The sequence below is a fragment of the Heptranchias perlo genome, chromosome 38 (genome assembly GCF_035084215.1).
Source record: "Heptranchias perlo isolate sHepPer1 chromosome 38, sHepPer1.hap1, whole genome shotgun sequence".
Classification (NCBI taxonomy): Eukaryota; Metazoa; Chordata; class Chondrichthyes; order Hexanchiformes; family Hexanchidae; genus Heptranchias; species Heptranchias perlo.
Window position 1 is genome coordinate 13007862 of NC_090362.1, and position 20613 is coordinate 13028474.

At 49.3% G+C, this 20613-nt stretch overlaps 1 protein-coding gene across 1 annotated transcript in view; it reads left to right on the forward strand.

Annotated features, from left to right (window-relative positions):
* The window catches only part of adamtsl5 (ADAMTS like 5), a 48258-nt gene extending 32522 nt beyond the window's left edge, over positions 1-15736 (forward strand). The window contains exons 12-14 of the mRNA XM_067973455.1: positions 2247-2339; positions 9951-10022; positions 11487-15736. Of these exons, the coding sequence (XP_067829556.1) occupies positions 2247-2339; positions 9951-10022; positions 11487-11821 (500 nt within the window). The 3' untranslated portion in view covers positions 11822-15736. The remainder of the gene's footprint in view (positions 1-2246; positions 2340-9950; positions 10023-11486) is intronic.
* Positions 15737-20613: the final 4877 nt, after the last annotated feature.

Below are 20613 nucleotides of genomic sequence, written 5' to 3' on the forward strand. Positions count from 1 at the left end.
TGTTCTGCCTTCCCACGGCCAATTGGAAATGAAACATACTCTTTGTTACCCAATTGGATTAATCTTGACTGTCGGTCAAACTGCCTTTTTCTCTAACTCCAATATTTTTACAACTAATAAATGAAAGTGTTCAAAGAAAATGCATAAAACACAATTTTGTTTAATGCCCCTATGATTTTGCTCCCTGGTGTTTGCTCGAAGCAGTGTCCTGGAGATTAATCTTCAATTCCTGGAGACTCCAGGACAATCCTGGAGAGGGTTGGCAACCCTTACTGTACTGGATAACAGCACATGGATCCGGGCACATTACCTTCCATAGTTGTACAAGAGCAAAAATAATTTTTAAGGAGCATCTTAAAGGAGGAGAGAGAGGCGGAGAGGTTTAGGGATGGAATTCCAGAGCTTAGGGCCGAGGCAGCTGAAGGCACGGCCGCCAACGGTGGAGCGAAGGAGGTGGGGGATGTGCAAGAGGCCGGAATTGGAGGACGCTGAGATCTCGGAGGGTTGTAGGGCTGGAGGAGTCCAATCCCACTCTCTACATAACGGGAAACGGAGGTTGGCAGTTGAGGGTAGTTTCCCGGACTGGCAGAAACTGGGAAGTGGTGTCCCACAGGGATCCGTGCTGGGATCACTGGTGTTCAGCATATACATAAATGATTTGAAAGTATGGTGTCAAAATTTGCAGATGACCCCCAAATTGGGGGTTTAGCTAATAATGTGGAGGACTGAGCCAAAATACAGGGAGACATAAACAGGCTTTCCGAGTGGGCGGATAATTGGCAAATTAAATTCAATATGGCCACTTATTCCTTGCCATGTAGGAAACTAAATGGGGTAGAGGAACAAAGAGATCTGGGAATACAGATACAAAGATCATTGAAAGTAGCAACACATAGAAACATAGAAAATAGGAGCAAGAGTAGGCCATTCAGCCCTTCGGGCCTGCTCCACCATTCAAAATGATCATGGCTGATCGTCTAACTCAGTACCCTGTTCCCGCTTTTTCCCCATATCCCTTGATCCCTTTAGCATTAAGAAATATATCTATCTCCTTCTTGAATACATCTAATGACTTGGCCTCCACTGCCTTCTGTGGTAGAGAATTCCACAGGTTCACCACCCTCTGAGTGAAGAAATTTCTCCTCATCTCAGTTCTAAATGGCATACCCCGTATCCTGAGACTGTGACCCCTGGTTCTGGACTCCCCAGCCATCGGGAACATCCTCCCCGCATCCAGTCTGTCTAGTCCTGTTAGAATTTTATATGTTTCGATGAGATCACCTCTCATTCTTCTAAACTCTAGTGAATATAGGCCGAGTCGACCCAATCTCTCCTCGTACATCAGTCCTGCCATCCCAGGAATCAGTCTGGTGAACCTTCGCTGCATTCCGTCCATGGCAAGGACATCCTTCCTCAGATAAGGAGACCAAAACTGCACACAATACTCCAGATGTGGTCTCACCAAGGCCCTGTATAACTGCAGTAAGACATCCCTGCTCCTGTACTCAAATCCTCTTTCATTGAAGGCCAACATACCACTCGCCTTCCTAACTGCTTGCTGCACCTGAATGCTCGCTTTCAGCGACTGGTGTACAAGGACACCCAGGTCTCGTTGCACCTCCCCTTTTCCCAATCTATCACCATTCAGATAATAATCTGTCTTTCTGTTTTTACAACCAAAGTGGATAACCTCACATTTATCCACGTTAAACTGCACAAGTTGATAAGGCCATAAAGAGTGCAAACAAAGTATCTGGGGTTCACTTCTCGAGGAATATAATGTAAAAGTAGAGAGGTAAAGAAGAGCAGGGGAGTTCTCCCCAGTGTCCTGGCCAATATTTATCCCTTAACCAACATCAGTAAAAGCAGATTATCTGGTCGTTATCACGTTGCTGTTTGTGGGATAAAAACAGAAAACGCAGGAAATACACAGCAAGTCAGGCAGCATCTGTGGAGAAAGAAACAGAGTTAACGTTTCAGGTCGATGACCCATCGTCAGAGCCCCCTTTCTCTCTACACAGATGCTGCCTGACTTGCTGAGTATTTCCAGCATTTTCTGTTTTTATTTCAGATTTCCAGCATCTGCAGTATTTTGCTTTTGATTTTGCTGTTTGTGGGATCTTGCTGTGCGCCAATCTTCAAAAGTACTTCATTGGCTGTGAGATGCTTTGGGTCATCCTGAGGTCATGAAAGACGCTATATAAATGCAAGTTCTTTCTTATTTCCTGTTATTTCTTGATTCTCAGTAAGGAGACTCCCTGCTCGTAGTCGCTATAACACAGCTTCACCCAGACAAGGCTGGTCACAGAGAAACCGTCTGCCAGCACCACCCAAACCAGGTGAGTGTCTGACACTTGGGGACTAAACTAAACTTGCAGAATGGGGGTGTAAACAGCGAATGAATCTCATTGTAAATAAGTGTGAGGTGATGCATTTTGGTGGGAGGAATAAGGAGACCACATACTGCTTGGAAAGTAAGAGTCTAAATGGGGTCGAGGAGCAAAGGGAACTGGGGGTACAGATACACAAATCATTAAATGTAGCAACGCAGGTTAACAAGGCCATAAAAATACAAACAAAACACTGGGGTTCATTTCCAGAGGGATAGAATTGAAAAGCAGAGAAGTTATGTTTAACCAGACCCACACACACCCACACACACACACCCACACACCAGACCCACTCACACCCACACACACCCACACACCAGACCCACACACACCCACTCACACCCACACACCACACCCACACACCAGACCCACTCACACCCACACACCACACCCACACACACCCACACACACCCACACACCAGACCCACTCACACCCACACACACCCACACACCAGACCCACTCACACCCACACACCAGACCCACTCACACCCACTCACACCCACACACCAGACCCACTCACACCCACACACACCCACTCACACCCACACACCCACACACCAGACCCACCCACACACACCCACACACCACACCCACACACACCCACACACCAGACCCACACACCAGACCCACACCCACACACACCCACACACCACACCCACACACACCCACACACACCCACACACCAGACCCACACACCAGACCCACACCCACACACACCCACACACCACACCCACACACACCCACACACACCCACACACCAGACCCACACACCAGACCCACACCCACACACACCCACACACCACACCCACACACACCCACACACCAGACCCACCCACACCCACACACACCCACACACCACACCCACACACACCCACACACCACACCCACACACACACACACACACCCACACACCAGACCCACACACACCCACACACCACACCCACACACACCCACACACCAGACCCACACACACCCACACACCAGACCCACTCACACCCACACACCACACCCACACACACCCACACACCAGACCCACACACACCCACACACCACACCCACACACACACACACACACCCACACACCAGACCCACACACACCCACACACCACACCCACACACACCCACACACCAGACCCACACACACCCACACACCAGACCCACACACACCCACACACCAGACCCACACACACCCACACACCACACCCACACACACACACACACACCCACACACCAGACCCACACACACCCACACACCACACCCACACACACCCACACACCAGACCCACACACACCCACACACCAGACCCACTCACACCCACACACCACACCCACACACACACACACACACCCACACACCAGACCCACACACACCCACACACCACACCCACACACACCCACACACCAGACCCACTCACACCCACACACGAGACCTGCACACACCCACACACGAGACCTGCACACACCCGCACACACCCACACATACACCCAATCACACCCACACACCAGACCCACACACACCCACACACCAGACCCGCGCACACCCACACACACCCACACACCACACCCACACACCAGACCCGCACACACCCACACACGAGACCTGCACACACCCACACACACCCACACACCACACCCACACACACCCACACACACCCACACACCAGACCCGCACACACCCACACACGAGACCTGCACACACCCACACACACCCACACACCACACCCACACACACCCACACACACCCACACACCAGACCCGCACACACCCACACACGAGACCTGCACACACCCACACACACCCACACACCACACCCACACACCACACCCACACACACCCACACACCAGACCCACACACACCCACACACACCCACACACCAGACCCGCACACACCCACACACGAGACCTGCACACACCCACACACACCCACACACCAGACCCACACACACACACACACACCCACACACCACACCCACACACACCCACACACACCCACACACCAGACCCGCACACACCCACACACGAGACCTGCACACACCCACACACACCCACACACACCCACACACCACACCCACACACACCCACACACCAGACCCACACGCACCCACACACACCCACACACCACACCCACACACACCCACACACACCCACACACCAGACCCACTCACACCCACACACGAGACCTGCACACACCCGCACACACCCACACATACACCCACACACACCCACACACCACACCCACACACACCCACACACACCCACACACCACACCCACACACCCACACACCAGACACACTCACACCCACTCACCAGACCCACACACACCCACACACACCCTCACACCAGACCCGCACACACCCACACACCAGACCCGCACACACCCACTCACACCCACACACACCCACACACCAGACCCACTCACACCCACACACCAGACCCGCACACACCCACTCACACCCACACACACCCACACACCAGATCCACTCACACCCACACACACCCTCACACCAGACCCGCCCACACCCACACACACACACCCACACACCAGACCCGCACACACACACACACACACACACACCAGACCCACCAGACAAACACACAGACACAGACACCCGCACACACCCATTCTTACCAGCAGGAGTCACTGGATAGCCATTGGGAGCGGGAAGCATGATGTTTTCTCACTGACAGTCACTGCGTGTACACACTGACAGACACTGCGTGTACACACTGACAGACACTGTGATGTACACACTGACAGTCACTGCGTGTTCACACTGACAGACACTGTGATGTACACACTGTCAGTCACTGCGTGTACACACTGACAGACACTGTGATGTACACACTGACAGACACTGCGTGTTCACACTGACAGACACTGTGATGTTCACACTGACAGACACTGCTGTGTACACACTGACAGACACTGCGGTGTACACACTGACAGACACTGCGTGTTCACACTGACAGACACTGCGGTGTACACACTGATAGTCACTGCGTGTTCACACTGACAGACACTGCGATGTACACACTGACAGTCACTGCGTGTACACACTGACAGATACTGTGATGTACACACTGACGGACACTGCGGTGTACACACTGACGGACACTGCGGTGTACACACTGATAGTCACTGCGTGTTCACACTGACAGACACTGCGATGTACACACTGATAGTCACTGCGTGTTCACACTGACAGACACTGCGATGTACACACTGACAGTCACTGCGTGTACACACTGACAGATACTGTGATGTACACACTGACAGACACTGCGTGTACACACTGACAGATACTGTGATGTACACACTGACGGACACTGCGGTGTACACACTGACGGACACTGCGGTGTACACACTGACGGACACTGCGGTGTACACACTGACGGACACTGCGATGTACACACTGACGGACACTGCGGTGTACACACTGACGGACACTGCGATGTACACACTGACGGACACTGCGGTGTACACACTGACGGACACTGTGTACCCGCTGACAGACATTGTGGTGTACACGCTGACACGGGCACTGTGCACTAACAGTTGTGGAGCGGAGCTCAGGAGGGTTCCTCCACTGTAAGCAAGTTGGTTCATCACTCGATCCTGACCGGGCTTTAATCCTTTATAATCCGGCTCCAAAGCTTATAAACTCACAGTGTGCTGACCTTTTTATAGACAAGGTGGAGGAGAGGAGCTGCTCCACTATGAACGAGAAGCTGGCTAAAGAGGATTAAACATGTCAACTCCACTTAAAGATAATGAATGTAAAGAGCTATCTCCCCTTGTGAGGGACTGACAGCCCCCAGTCACAGCCCATGAACCTACAACACACCTTTAACTCTTAGAGAAGAGAAAGAGCTTGCATTTATATAGCGCCTTTCACGACCTCATGACGTCCCAAAGCGCTTTATAGCCAATGAAGAACTTCCTTGAAGTGTAGTCACTGTTGTAATGTAGGAAACACGGCAGCCAATTTGCGCACAGCAAGATCCCACAAACAGCGATGTGATAATGGCCAGATAATCTGTTTTTTTAGTGAAGTTGGTCGAGGGATAAATATTGGCCAGGACACTGGGGAGAACTCCCCTGCTCTTCTTCGAAATAGTGCCATGGGATTTTTTACATCTACCTGAGAGGGCAGACGGGGCCTCGGTTTAACGTCTCATCCGATAGACTGCCTCCAATACCGTATTACCCAATTTTACTTGACCGCCCACCTATAGTACAATAGTTCATCATCTTGTATATAACCTATGTTCATCACCTATCTATGGGGAGAACCAGGGGCAATTTTCCTGGTCTAACAAGCAAGTAGAATCCCGTTGCAGAACTGGATTTTGGTTCCTTTTTTGTTGAACGTTCATTTGTAAAAATGTTTTCATTGAGAATCCCAGGTTAAGGACCAAGCAGAGCAGGCTCGAGGGGCCCTGTGGCCAACTCCTGCTCGAGGGGCCCTGTGGCCTACTCCTGCTCGAGGGGCCCTGTGGCCTGCAGGCTCGAGGGGCCCTGTGGCCAACTCCTGCTCGAGGGGCCCTGTGGCCTACTCCTGCTCGAGGGGCCCTGTGGCCTACTCCTGCTCGAGGGGCCCTGTGGCCTACTCCTGCTCGAGGGGCCCTGTGGCCTACTCCTGCTCGAGGGGCCCTGTGGCCTACTCCTGCTCGAGGGGCCCTGTGGCCTACTCCTGCTCGAGGGGCCCTGTGGCCTACTCCTGCTCGAGGGGCCCTGTGGCCTGCAGGCTCGAGGGGCCCTGTGGCCTACTCCTGCTCCTATTTCTTATGTAAGAGTGCAGATAATCACCGAGGTGGAAAGAGTAGCAAAGAAGATGATGGAAGTTGGGAAGTGATGGTTGGTTAACGGTGTGCTTGGATTTGAAGGCGCTGGGGACTGTCGGAGGAAGAAGAGACTGGTGTCTCACGGATGAGGTGAACGTGTTTCTGGCTAACATGTCAGTAAAATATTTGACCTCATTTTCCATCATACTTTCTCCTAATATGGTGGTGTGTTCTTGTCTGAGAGAATGTTCCAGAATCTCTGTCTTTTCAGATTCTTGCTGATTATACTGTCAAACTTCAGTGAAGATCTTTAGCCAAACGTTCAGTAGATGATTTAACCCTGATGATCCAATCAGGATCCTCAGTTAACTAGTGCTAGTTACCGATGCCAAAGATTTCACTGCTTTTTGGCAAACTGTCAATTCATGATTTTTGCTCCAAAAACAACGTATTATTGATGAAAACTAACATTCTTATTGTGTACTTATTGAACAGTGAGCAGTTTGCCCTGTAGTGTACAGTGAGCAGTGTGCCCTGTAGTGTGCAGTGAGCAGTGTGCCCTGTAGTGTACAGTGAGCAGTGTGCCCCGTAGTGTGCAGCGAGTGGCCTGCCCTGTAGTGTGTAGTGTGCAGTAAGCAGTGTGCCCTTTAGTGTGCAGTGAGCAGTTTGCCCTGTAGTGTGCAGTGAGCAGTGTGCCCTATAGTGTGCAGCTAGTGGCCTGCCCTGTAGTGTACAGCGAGCAGTGTGCCCTGTAGTGTGCAGTGAGCAGTGTGCCCTTTAGAATGCAGTGAGCAGTGTGCCCTGTAGTGTGCAGCGAGTGGTGTGCCCTGTAGTGTGCAGTGAGCAGTGTGCCCTATAGTGTGCAGCGAGTGGCCTGCCCTGTAGTGTACAGCGAGCAGTGTGCCCTGTAGTGTGCAGTGAGCAGTGTGCCCTTTAGAATGCAGTGAGCAGTGTGCCCTGTAGTGTGCAGCGAGTGGTGTGCCCTGTAGTGTACAGTGAGCAGTGTGCCCTGTAGTGTACAGCGAGCAGTGTGCCCTGTAGTGTGCAGTGAGCAGTGTGCCCTGTAGTGTGCAGTAAGCAGTGTGCCCTGTAGTGTGCAGTAAGCAGTGTGCCCTTTAGAATGCAGTGAGCAGTGTGCCCTGTAGTGTACAGTGAGCAGTGTACCCTGTAGTGTGCAGTGAGCAGTGTGCCATGTAGTGTGCAGTGAGCAGTGTGCCCTGTAGTGTGCAGTGAGCAGTGTGCCCTGTAGTGTACAGTGAGCAGTGTGCCCTGTAGTGTGCAGTGAGCAGTGTGCCCTGTGATGTGCAGTGAGCAGTGTGCCCTGTAGTGTACAGTGAGCAGTGTGCCCTTTAGTGTGCAGTGAGCAGTGTGCCCTATAGTGTGCAGTGAGCAGTGTGCCCTTTAGTGTGCAGTGAGCAGTGTTCCCTATAGTGTGCAGTGAGCAGTGTGCCCTGTAGCGTGCAGCGAGTGGCCTGCCCTGTAATGTACAGTGAGCAGTGTGCCCTGTAGTGTGCAGTGTGCAGTGTGCCCTGTAGTGTACAGTGAGCAGTGTGCCCTGTAGTGTACAGTGAGCAGTGTGCCCTGTAGTGTACAGTGAGCAGTGTGCCCTGTAGTGTACAGTGAGCAGTGTGCCCTGTAGTGTGCAGCGAGTGGCCTGCCCTGTAGTGTGCAGTGAGCAGTGTGCCCTGTAGTGTACAGTGAGCAGTGTGCCCTGTAGTGTGCAGTGTGCAGTGTGCCCTGTAGTGTACAGTGAGCAGTGTGCCCTGTAGTGTACAGTGAGCAGTGTGCCCTGTAGTGTACAGTGAGCAGTGTGCCCTGTAGTGTACAGTGAGCAGTGTACCCTGTAGTGTGCAGCGAGTGGCCTGCCCTGTAGTGTGCAGTGAGCAGTGTGCCCTGTAGTGTGCAGCGAGTGGCCTTCCCTGTAGTGTGCTGCATCGCTGCCTTTTGTTGTTTCATCACATCGATTGAAGCCTCTAAAATTAACAAGTTGATCAAAAGAATTGCAAATTCCCTCGGAGCCTCTTGGTGAACAGCAGCTGCCCACTGGCTATTTCCACACATTTTATAATTAGTAACAGAAGGAGGTAAGCTGTGAAAGGGGAGCCTCTGCCAACAGCATCGACATGGTGCCAGATAGTTCAGCACTGCACTGGGCATCTGCCAACATCAATTCTGGAGTCAGTGGTAACGCAACAATGTAAACACCACACTGCTAAAATCGGTGGCTGCAATCTTTGTCTCCATTGGTAACGTAATTCCAAAACCAAAAGAAAGACTTGCATTTCTACAGCGCCTTTCACAACCTCAGGACGTCCCAAAGCGTTTTACATCCAATTAAGTACTTTTGAAGTGTAGTCAGCAATGGGATAGTGATCAGTTAATCTGTTTTAGTGATGTTGGTTGAAGGATAAATATTGGCCTGGACACCGGGGAGAACTCCCCTGCTCTTCTTCGAATAATGCCATGGGATCGTTTACATCCACCTGAGGGGGCAGACAGGGCCTCGGTTTGACGTCTCATCGGAAAGTCTCAACTGTTTGTGGGACCTTGCTGGGTACAAATTAGTCGTTGCATTTCCCTACGTCACAACAGTGACTGCACTTCAGTGGTAATGAAGTGCTGTGGGATGTCCTGAGGATGTGAAAGGTGCTATATAAATGCAAGTTTGTTCTTTCTCACTGCTCCTATAGGAAATGAATTTGGCCAGTCTCAATCCAGTCCCCAATGGGCATGACGTCTGATTGTGATCTGTTTTTTTTTTCCTGGCGTCTTAGATAACTGTGGGAAGTGTCAACGGGTTCGTGGGAGATCAAACCGCCTCAGGCAGTACTGTGAGAAAGATCTTGGTGAGTAGCTCCTCGTATAGTCATTCTCTTCCATCAAACTAAGCTGTCATTCCCTCCGCTCAGTCTTTGACTCCTGCGCCCTCATTGCTCATGGTGATGAGTCTTTCTCTTACTTCAGCAAGACCTGAGTGTACTTAAAATTGGATTGCAAGCCAGATATTCATGTGTAGTAGTGTCATCCACTAACGTCGTGTCAAAGCCCACCTTTGGCTATGATATGCCATGGAGCGAAGGGCTTGCGATTGAGGGGCTCATCGTGGCCTTGACTGATCCCCACAGGAAGAGAAACAAACTTTTTTTTTTATTATTCGTTCATGGGATGTGGGCGTCGCTGGCAAGGCCGGCATTTATTGCCAGCTCGAACCTCCCGCAGTTGGGCAAATTGTGGACGGAGAGCAAGAGACACGTAGACCAGGAGTCTGCCAGGGTGGGGCTACAAAGGGAAACCTGACCCAGGGTCCCTGCTTCTGATCACTGATGGAAAAGGCCCCTGTGTGGGCACGAGCTGAGGGCAGGATGGGTTGGTCTGAGATGTTGATGCTCACACATGAAGAATGGGCACTGGACGGAGGTTGGGGCAGAGGCTGGGTATTCTGCGGCGAGTGACTCACCTCCTGACTCCCCAAAGCCCATCCACCATCTACAAGGCACAAGTCAGGAGTGTGATGGAATACTCTCCACTTGCCTGGATGAGTGCAGCTCCAACAACACTCAAGAAGCTTGACACCATCCAGGACAAAGCAGCCCGCTTGATTGGCACCCCATCCACCACCCTAAACATTCACTCCCTTCACCACCGACGCACAGTAGCTGCAGTGTGTACCATCCACAGGATGCACTGCAGCAACTCGCCAAGGCTTCTTCGACAGCACCTCCCAAACCTGCGACCTCTACCACCTAGAAGGACAAGAGCACCAGCACGTTCCCCTCCAAGTCACACACCATCCCGACTTGGAAATATATCGCCGTTCCTTCATCGTCGCTGGGTCAAAATCCTGGAACTCCCTTCCTAACAGCACTGTGGGAGAACCTTCACCACACGGACTGCAGCGGTTCAAGAAGGCGGCTCACCACCACCTTCTCAAGGGCAATTAGGGATGGGCAATAAATGCCGGCCTCGCCAGCGACGCCCACATCCCATGAACGAATCATTTTAAAAAATCGGTATCCCCCACGAGGAGCCAGCGTCTTCAGGAGAGAAGGGAAGAAAATCAAAAGGGGATAAATGTTGGGTACATTTTCAGACTCAATGGGGGTAATTTTAACCTAACTCACCGGGCGGGAATCCCACGGGATGGTTTTACACTCCGCCCAATATTGGTCCCCGTTGACTTCAATGGGGAGTAGAATTGGACGGAGTGTAAAACCATCGTTGCACCCGATCCTGTCAGTTTCCTGACGGGGGGGTTAGGATAAAATGACCCCCAATGTTGCTGAACCTTTTCTCTCTTTTGTCCCTCCCAGTATTCCGTGTTAAGATTATTAGTAAGAGAATTATCGGCCTGGAGACACGCTATGACATTCAAGTAGTGATGACCTACAAGAAGAGTTTTGCCATCTTAAGGCGGGAATACCTATGGGTCCCAAACGTCTGCGACTGTCCCAGACTCTTAGAGACGAGGGAGTACGTCATGATGGCACGGAGACACGTGAACTACGAGCAGACGCTGAACAGGATACTGCTGGAGACGGACAGCTTCGTCCGAGCCTACAGGCCCAAAGAGGACAAACTCATGAAGGGTCTGGACAAGGAGTGTGAGAAGCGTGGATACCAGCTCACGACAACCGCACAGGGATAGGATTCAAGACAACACCATTACGGTCCGCAGGAGTTAACGGACCGAGTGTGACCCTTTCTGTGTTAACTTGACTCGAGATTGACGGGGATGATGATGGGACGTCCATACGTCTTGCCACTTTAGAGTTGGCTTGCAAACGGGCATCAAACCAGGTGGCTCCATAGACGGTTTGCAGCCTGGTCAGAAACTTCATGTGGGAAGTTCTACACCCTGAAGGTGTCTTCTACGTTTCTGCACAACAGACAGACATTTCAGAGATCCCGAGAGGCAGTCAGGCCCTGATATTTGTTGGTATGTTTGCACTGGTACCAATACCAGAATGTGGAGTGGATGAGGCGAAATAGAAGGATATGCCGATAGGGTGAGATGAAGAGGGGTGGGAGGAGGCTCGTGTGGAGCATAAACACCGACATGGACCAGTTGGGCCGAATGGCCTGTTTCTGAGCTGTAAATTCTATGTAACGCCCTTCCTGAGCACCCAACCATTTGAGCAAAAGTTGCCTTCAATTCATTTCTTGTGCAGTACTGAGGATCCTCAATGGGGACAATCGGACAGGCCCAATCCATTTGGAGCATTGGGCTATAGCCAAGACATGACTGGCTGTTCGGCCCGCAATTCCAGGCGATGCCCCTCCCCTCGGCTCTTTACCTGGAAAAGCTGAAAAAGTGGAAAATTACTGAAACTTTGCTTCATTCTGAAGGAATTTAGAGATGGGCCTCTCAGCTCTGGTCTTCGAAAGGCTCTCTCTTCCCAGGTGGGACCAAACCCATCACCTTCCGAGGGTAATCTTCAACTGCAGCATCACCATAACCGACCATAACACAGGCCATGTCTGCTTTTATCAACCATTAGAATAACGAGAGGTTTTATTAACCGTTTGCTCAAATGGCCACATGCGCACACAGCTGCTGTCAGTGCAGTGACAGGACAGAGGCCTGAGTTCCATTGATGGCCTTAACCAGGGCGGCAACTGGGGGTGTTACAGTTGGGGTAGAGAGGGGTAAAATCAGCCAGGCCTCCCACTGCAAGTGGACGTCAGGGTTGCCAACTCTGGCTGGATGTATTCCTGGAGGTTTCGTCACATGACGCCCTGCCTCCCACTGCCCCGCCCCCACACTCCCGCCATTGGTTGCCCAAGACGTCCATCCTCAAGGCACACGATCTTCCCACAGCCAATCGCAAAGCGAACAGATTCTTTATGACTCAATTGGATGATTCTTGACTGTCAAACAGCCTTTTATCCCCAACTCCTATATTTTTATAGCTAATAAACAAAAGTGTTCAAAGAGAATGAAACAAAACCCTGCAATATTTAGTGTCCCTATGATTTTTCTCCTGGTTTGCTCGCAGCAGTGTCTAGGAGATTAATCGTCAATTCCCGGAGACTCTAGGGCAATCCTGAAGGATTGGTAATCCTAGTGGACGTCAGGTGAGGACAGGGCCTGGTTGGGCGGCCTCTGTGGTCATATAGTCTGCCCGGGCTCACACCCGCACTTGGCTGAGATAACGGAGGGGTTTTCGGTGCCTTGGGTCTGTACCCCAACAAGAGTCAGGACCTTCGGGACAGGATGGGACAAAATCAGCAGCAAAACCCCTCGCTCTGCAGCAACCCGTGTAAAATTGGTGGAAAAAGCAATTTCTAGTATGTTGTGTAATGTTTACTATCTTCCCCTGGAGAACGGTATGAAGTAGTGGAAGGATTCGCGGGCTGATTAACAGTCTGACAGGCCGTGATGTGAACGCTCCTTCCATGGCCGTAACCATCTTTGTACCGGCCGATGGGGTGGTTAGTCCCACATGGCGGGAGGGTTTTATGGCCACGCGCACCCAATGGACGCGACCATCCCGTTAGACGTCAACCCAGAATTCAAAGCCGGGACTGTCTGGAGTGGGGTTCCAACTCCGCACCTCCTGACACAGAGTTTGGAACGTTCTCACTGAGCGAGCAGCTCGCTCCGAGTTGTGTAGCGAAGTTATTTGAATATTTAGTTTCATAGGAAGGTTATGAGAAAAGTTGTGGCCTTTTGAACCCGGCTTAACTGAGGCCAGTCAAGGCCTCAGCCGACAGATTGGCTTGAGGTTGCTAACTGCGGCTATAAATCGGAACAAAGGCATAATTGGATCGGACTGTAAGATGCGAAGGGTGCAGCATCTAACTGAGCTCGGGTAGGCCTCAAATTATTGACATTACAGGAAAAGGCTTCAGGCAGAAAGGATATCAGATCTTTGTGCTTCAGAACACAGTCAGAGAATTACAGCCCAAACCCCGGACCATGCCTCACCAGGGAATGCAGACAGCACACTAATCCCTTCACTGACATAAACCTACCCGTAGGTTTGCACAAAAAGATTACCCACGGGGTGACATTAACCTGTATGGCGGGGTCACAAGCTGCATCTTGTGCTCGACAAGAGAGCGGTTATCAGCTGATAACTTCCCTCAGCTGAGGCCTCTCTCTGTGTCTTTCTTCATTCTACCAATACTGTAATCGCTGTGGCTCCGAGCTCTCCCTCTCTGGTTCCTCCTCAGTTCCTAAGGTCTTGTGTCAGCTGTGGTTCAGTGGGTAACACTCTTGCTTCTGACTCGGAAAGCTGTAGGTTCAAGTCTTCACTCTAGAGACTTAAGCACAAAATCTAGGCTGACACTTCCAGTGCAGTAGTGAGGGAGTGCTGTCTTTTGGACGAGGCGTTAAACTGAGGCCCCCGTCTGCCCCCTCAGGTGGACATAAAAGATCCCACGGCCACTATTCGAAGAAGAGCAGGGGAGTTCTCCCCGGTGTTCAGGCCAATATTTACCCCTCAACCAACCAAGTCATCTCTCCTGCTCTTTTTTAACCTCGGTGGCATCCTGCCCCCCAGGCCTCAATTAATAATCATTAATAAACATGTCTCCCCTCTGCCAAATCTTGAAGACGATGATGGATTCAGCTGGGATTTTAACCAATAGTTCCAGCAGTTTGCGACTGAGTTGGGCCCACAATTTCCACATTTGGCGAACAGCAGGTTAATTGTCTTTCCTTCCTAAAATCTAACAAACTAAAATCAAAATGACCACAGCACATGAATTTGCTGCCGACAGTTTTGTGCGATGTGAATTTGATAGCGGGACTGAAAATGAATCAGCCCTTCAGAGTGCGCCTGCAATCATGTGATCTGTTCCTGTCCATCACGAGCAGATAACTTGTCGTTAATGTGTGTAAACGGTGAAGGTTTTATTCATCCAGCTGTGGAATGGGAAACATTTTTCAAGAAAAAGTGACGCAATGAAAATTCAGGCCTGGCTGTGTTACTGACCGGGGTCTGGAGGCGGTGATAGAGAGCGCAGGGGCTGAGAGGGGACAGTTCACAAACACTCTGTGGTGGAAGTACATCACAGAGTCAGGGGCTGTCTGTCATGAGGCCCTAATAGGAGATTCAGAAGAAGTTTCACAAGAAAAAAAAAGCACCAAAGTAAAGCAAGGTTATCACTTTGCCTTGATCTGGAGATGAGGTTCAGTCTGAGTTACTAAGGATATAAAGGAAATATTAAAACAGGCAAATGACTGGTTAAATCACTCTGTCTTAATCCACACCTCTCTTATGTTTAACTGACAAATGTGTACAAATGAGGAAGGCAAGGTTGGAACAGGTGGTGAATCTATAACAACACATGAACTGCAAACAGTGAAATGAGACGGGCGGGAGGCAGCTGAAGGCGTTTTCATTACATAATGTACACTTTGGACTATATACTGTAGTACATGACTGTATCCACGTACACTGACTGTACACAGGTGCTTCATAACTCAACTAATGAAAGCAGAACAAATAACCAAATAGGTAATTGTGCTTGAGAGAGAGAGAGAGAGAGTGAGAGAGAGAGAGGGAGTGTGTGAGAGAGAGAGAGAGGGGGAATGAGAGAGAGGGGGAGTGAGAGAGAGAGAGAGGGGGAGTGTGAGAGAGAGAGAGGGGGAGAGGGGGAGTGAGAGAGGGGGAGGGGGAGTGAGAGAGAGAGAGGGGGAGTGTGTGAGAGAGAGAGAAAGAGAGGGAGTGAGAGAGGGGGAGGGGGAGTGAGAGAGAGAAAGAGGGGGAGTGAGAGAGAGAGGGGGTGTGAGAGAGAGAGAGGGGGGAGTGAGAGGGAGGGGGGGAGTGAGAGAGAGGGGGAGTGAGAGAGAGAGAGAGGGAGTGTGTGAGAGAGAGAGAGGGGGAATGAGAGAGAGGGAGTGAGAGAGGGGGAGGGGGAGTGAGAGAGAGAGGGGGAGTGAGAGAGAGAGAGGGGGAGTGAGAGAGAGAGAGAGAGGGGGAGAGAGAGAGAGGGGGAGTGAGAGAGGGGGAGTGAGAAAGAGAGAGCGAGGGGGGAGTGAGAGCGAGAGAGAGGGGGAGAGAGAGAGGGGGGGGAGTGTGAGAGAGAGGGAGTGAGAGAGAGGGAGGGGGGAGTGAGAGAGAGAGAGGGGGGGAGTGAGAGAGAGAGGGGGGGAGTGAGAGAGAGGGGGAGTGAGAGAGAGAGAGAGGGGGGAGTGAGAGAGAGAGGGGGGGAGTGAGAGAGAGAGAGAGAGAGAGAGAGGGGGAGTGAGAGAGAGAGAGAGAGGGGGAGTGAGAGAGACAAAGAGAGGGAGTGAGAGAGAGCGAGAGAGAACGGGTGAGTGAGCAGAGACCCCAGCACTGGTGCAGCCCAAACTGTTTAGGGATGAAAGAACTTTCTTCAGTTACATTGATAAAAAAATTGTTAATTCTGTGAAATGTTAAGTGTCAATGTATCACAAGGTTTTAAACAGTCACTGTTTAGGGATTATTCTGTATTAGACACTAAATGTATAAATCTATGTATAAATATCTATGCATAGTTCAAATTATATCAAAGTATTTATTGGAGAACACGTTTTATTTGAGTAATTGGTTTAATGATGGTGTATTGTTAAATAAACGTTCGAGGGATTGAAGTGATGGGCCACCAGGGGAGAGGCCAGAGGGGGCAGGGAGAGGCCCCATGGAAAGCAGCCTGTGTGGAATAGATGAACCAGGGCTGATTACACAGCAGGGGAGGCTGGGTTACTGAAGGTGATCTTGCTACATAACAGCAAAGTGGTGCTAGTGGCTCAGTGGGCAAATGCACTGCTCCTATATCAAACTGAACCACACAGACCTGGGAGTTAATCCCAGGTTCACTCACCAGCACTGCGCTGAGTTAGCTCATCCCAGCTCAAGTGATACAAGAGAACTCCTGTCACTTGTCCTTCCTCGGATATATTAAGTGGATCACCACTTGATTGCCTCTGTTTTGGTAGAATACCATTCGACCAGATCATGACTCTGGCTATAAGCCACTAGAAAAACTTACTGAACATTAAACAGTGCTCGATACAAACTGGATATTTACAGGAATCGTAAAATTTTACTAATCTTGAAATGTCAAAAAAACATTAAACTGACCCTTGAAATGTGGTCACTTACTCCTGGTGTGGGCACAATGGGATCCTCCGACTCCATCACATGCCCTTGTTAGCTTCTGATTGACCGCTGACTTCATGCAACACTTCCCAAGGTACAGCTCCAAATCCCTTTGAAGGGATCCCAGAACAAAGGATCTTAAAACTGTATCTCTCGGAAGCTATTTACAGGATTCAAAATGTTGCTTGCCTACATGTGCACAGCTGTCAAACGTACACAAACTGGCCCACAGGATGCTTGAATGGCGTGACCCATTGATCTATACCACACAGTTTGAACAACCAACCCAAGGACAAGGCAGCAATCAACCCTTGCACATCAAGGCCTCCTGAGCTGTGCTGAACTGAGATGTGTATTTTAGCCGGTCTGAGATGTATATTTTAGCCGGTCTGAGATGTATATTTTAGCCGGTCTGAGATGTGTATTTTAGCCGGTCTGAGATGTGTATTTTAGCCGGTCTGAGATGTGTATTTTAGCCGGTCTGAGATGTATATTTTAGCCGGTCTGAGATGTGTATTTTAGCCGGTCTGAGATGTGTATTTTAGCCGGTCTGAGATGTATATTTTAGCCGGTCTGACATGTATATTTTAGCTGGTCTGAGATGTGTATTTTAGCCGGTCTGAGATGTATATTTTAGCCGGTCTGAGATGTATATTTTAGCCGGTCTGAGATGTGTATTTTAGCCGGTCTGAGATGTGTATTTTAGCTGGTCTGAGATGTATATTTTAGCCGGTCTGAGATGTGTATTTTAGCCGGTCTGACATGTATATTTTAGCTGGTCTGAGATGTGTATTTTAGCCGGTCTGAGATGTATATTTTAGCTGGTCTGAGATGTGTATTTTAGCCGGTCTGAGATGTGTATTTTAGCTGGTCTGAGATGTATATTTTAGCCGGTCTGAGATGTGTATTTTAGCCGGTCTGAGATGTGTATTTTAGCTGGTCTGAGATGTATATTTTAGCCGGTCTGAGATGTGTATTTTAGCCGGTCTGAGATGTGTATTTTAGCTGGTCTGAGATGTGTATTTTAGCTGGTCTGAGATGTGTATTTTAGCCGGTCTGAGATGTGTATTTTAGCTGGTCTGAGATGTGTATTTTAGCCGGTCTGACATGTGTATTTTAGCCGGTCTGAGATGTGTATTTTAGCCGGTCTGAGATGTGTATTTTAGCTGGTCTGAGATGTGTATTTTAGCCGGTCTGAGATGTGTATTTTAGCCGGTCTGAGATGTGTATTTTAGCTGGTCTGAGATGTGTATTTTAGCCGGTCTGAGATGTGTATTTTAGCCGGTCTGAGATGTGTATTTTAGCCGGTCTGAGATGTGTATTTTAGCCGGTCTGACATGTGTATTTTAGCTGGTCTGAGATGTGTATTTTAGCCGGTCTGAGATGTGTATTTTAGCTGGTCTGAGATGTGTATTTTAGCCGGTCTGAGATGTGTATTTTAGCTGGTCTGAGATGTGTATTTTAGCCGGTCTGACATGTGTATTTTAGCTGGTCTGAGATGTATATTTTAGCCGGTCTGAGATGTGTATTTTAGCTGGTCTGAGATGTGTATTTTAGCCGGTCTGAGATGTGTATTTTAGCCGGTCTGAGATGTGTATTTTAGCCGGTCTGACATGTGTATTTTAGCTGGTCTGAGATGTGTATTTTAGCCGGTCTGAGATGTGTATTTTAGCTGGTCTGAGATGTGTATTTTAGCTGGTCTGAGATGTGTATTTTAGCCGGTCTGAGATGTATATTTTAGCCGGTCTGAGATGTGTATTTTAGCCGGTCTGACATGTGTATTTTAGCCGGTCTGAGATGTGTATTTTAGCCGGTCTGAGATGTGTATTTTAGCTGGTCTGAGATGTGTATTTTAGCCGGTCTGAGATGTGTATTTTAGCCGGTCTGAGATGTGTATTTTAGCCGGTCTGAGATGTGTATTTTAGCTGGTCTGAGATGTGTATTTTAGCCGGTCTGAGATGTGTATTTTAGCCGGTCTGAGATGTGTATTTTAGCTGGTCTGAGATGTGTATTTTAGCCGGTCTGAGATGTGTATTTTAGCTGGTCTGAGATGTATATTTTAGCCGGTCTGAGATGTGTATTTTAGCCGGTCTGAGATGTGTATTTTAGCTGGTCTGAGATGTGTATTTTAGCCGGTCTGAGATGTGTATTTTAGCCGGTCTGAGATGTATATTTTAGCCGGTCTGAGATGTGTATTTTAGCCAGTCTGACATGTGTATTTTAGCCGGTCTGAGATGTATATTTTAGCCGGTCTGAGATGTGTATTTTAGCCAGTCTGAGATGTATATTTTAGCCGGTCTGAGATGTATATTTTAGCCGGTCTGACATGTGTATTTTAGCTGGTCTGAGATGTATATTTTAGCCAGTCTGAGATGTGTATTTTAGCCGGTCTGAGATGTATATTTTAGCTGGTCTGAGATGTGTATTTTAGCCGGTCTGAGATGTATATTTTAGCTGGTCTGAGATGTATATTTTAGCTGGTCTGAGATGTGTATTTTAGCCGGTCTGAGATGTGTATTTTAGCTGGTCTGAGATGTGTATTTTAGCCGGTCTGAGATGTGTATTTTAGCCGGTCTGAGATGTATATTTTAGCCGGTCTGACATGTGTATTTTAGCTGGTCTGAGATGTATATTTTAGCCAGTCTGAGATGTGTATTTTAGCCGGTCTGAGATGTATATTTTAGCCGGTCTGAGATGTATATTTTAGCCGGTCTGAGATGTATATTTTAGCCGGTCTGAGATGTGTATTTTAGCCGGTCTGACATGTGTATTTTAGCCAGTCTGAGATGTGTATTTTAGCCGGTCTGAGATGTGTATTTTAGCCGGTCTGAGATGTATATTTTAGCCGGTCTGAGATGTGTATTTTAGCTGGTCTGAGATGTGTATTTTAGCTGGTCTGAGATGTGTATTTTAGCTGGTCTGAGATGTGTATTTTAGCTGGTCTGAGATGTGTATTTTAGCTGGTCTGAGATGTGTATTTTAGCTGGTCTGAGATGTGTATTTTAGCTGGTCTGAGATGTGTATTTTAGCCGGTCTGAGATGTGTATTTTAGCTGGTCTGAGATGTGTATTTTAGCTGGTCTGAGATGTGTATTTTAGCTGGTCTGAGATGTGTATTTTAGCCGGTCTGAGATGTGTATTTTAGCTGGTCTGAGATGTGTATTTTAGCCGGTCTGACATGTGTATTTTAGCTGGTCTGAGATGTATATTTTAGCCAGTCTGACATGTGTATTTTAGCCGGTCTGAGATGTATATTTTAGCCGGTCTGAGATGTATATTTTAGCTGGTCTGAGATGTGTATTTTAGCTGGTCTGAGATGTGTATTTTAGCTGGTCTGAGATGTGTATTTTAGCTGGTCTGAGATG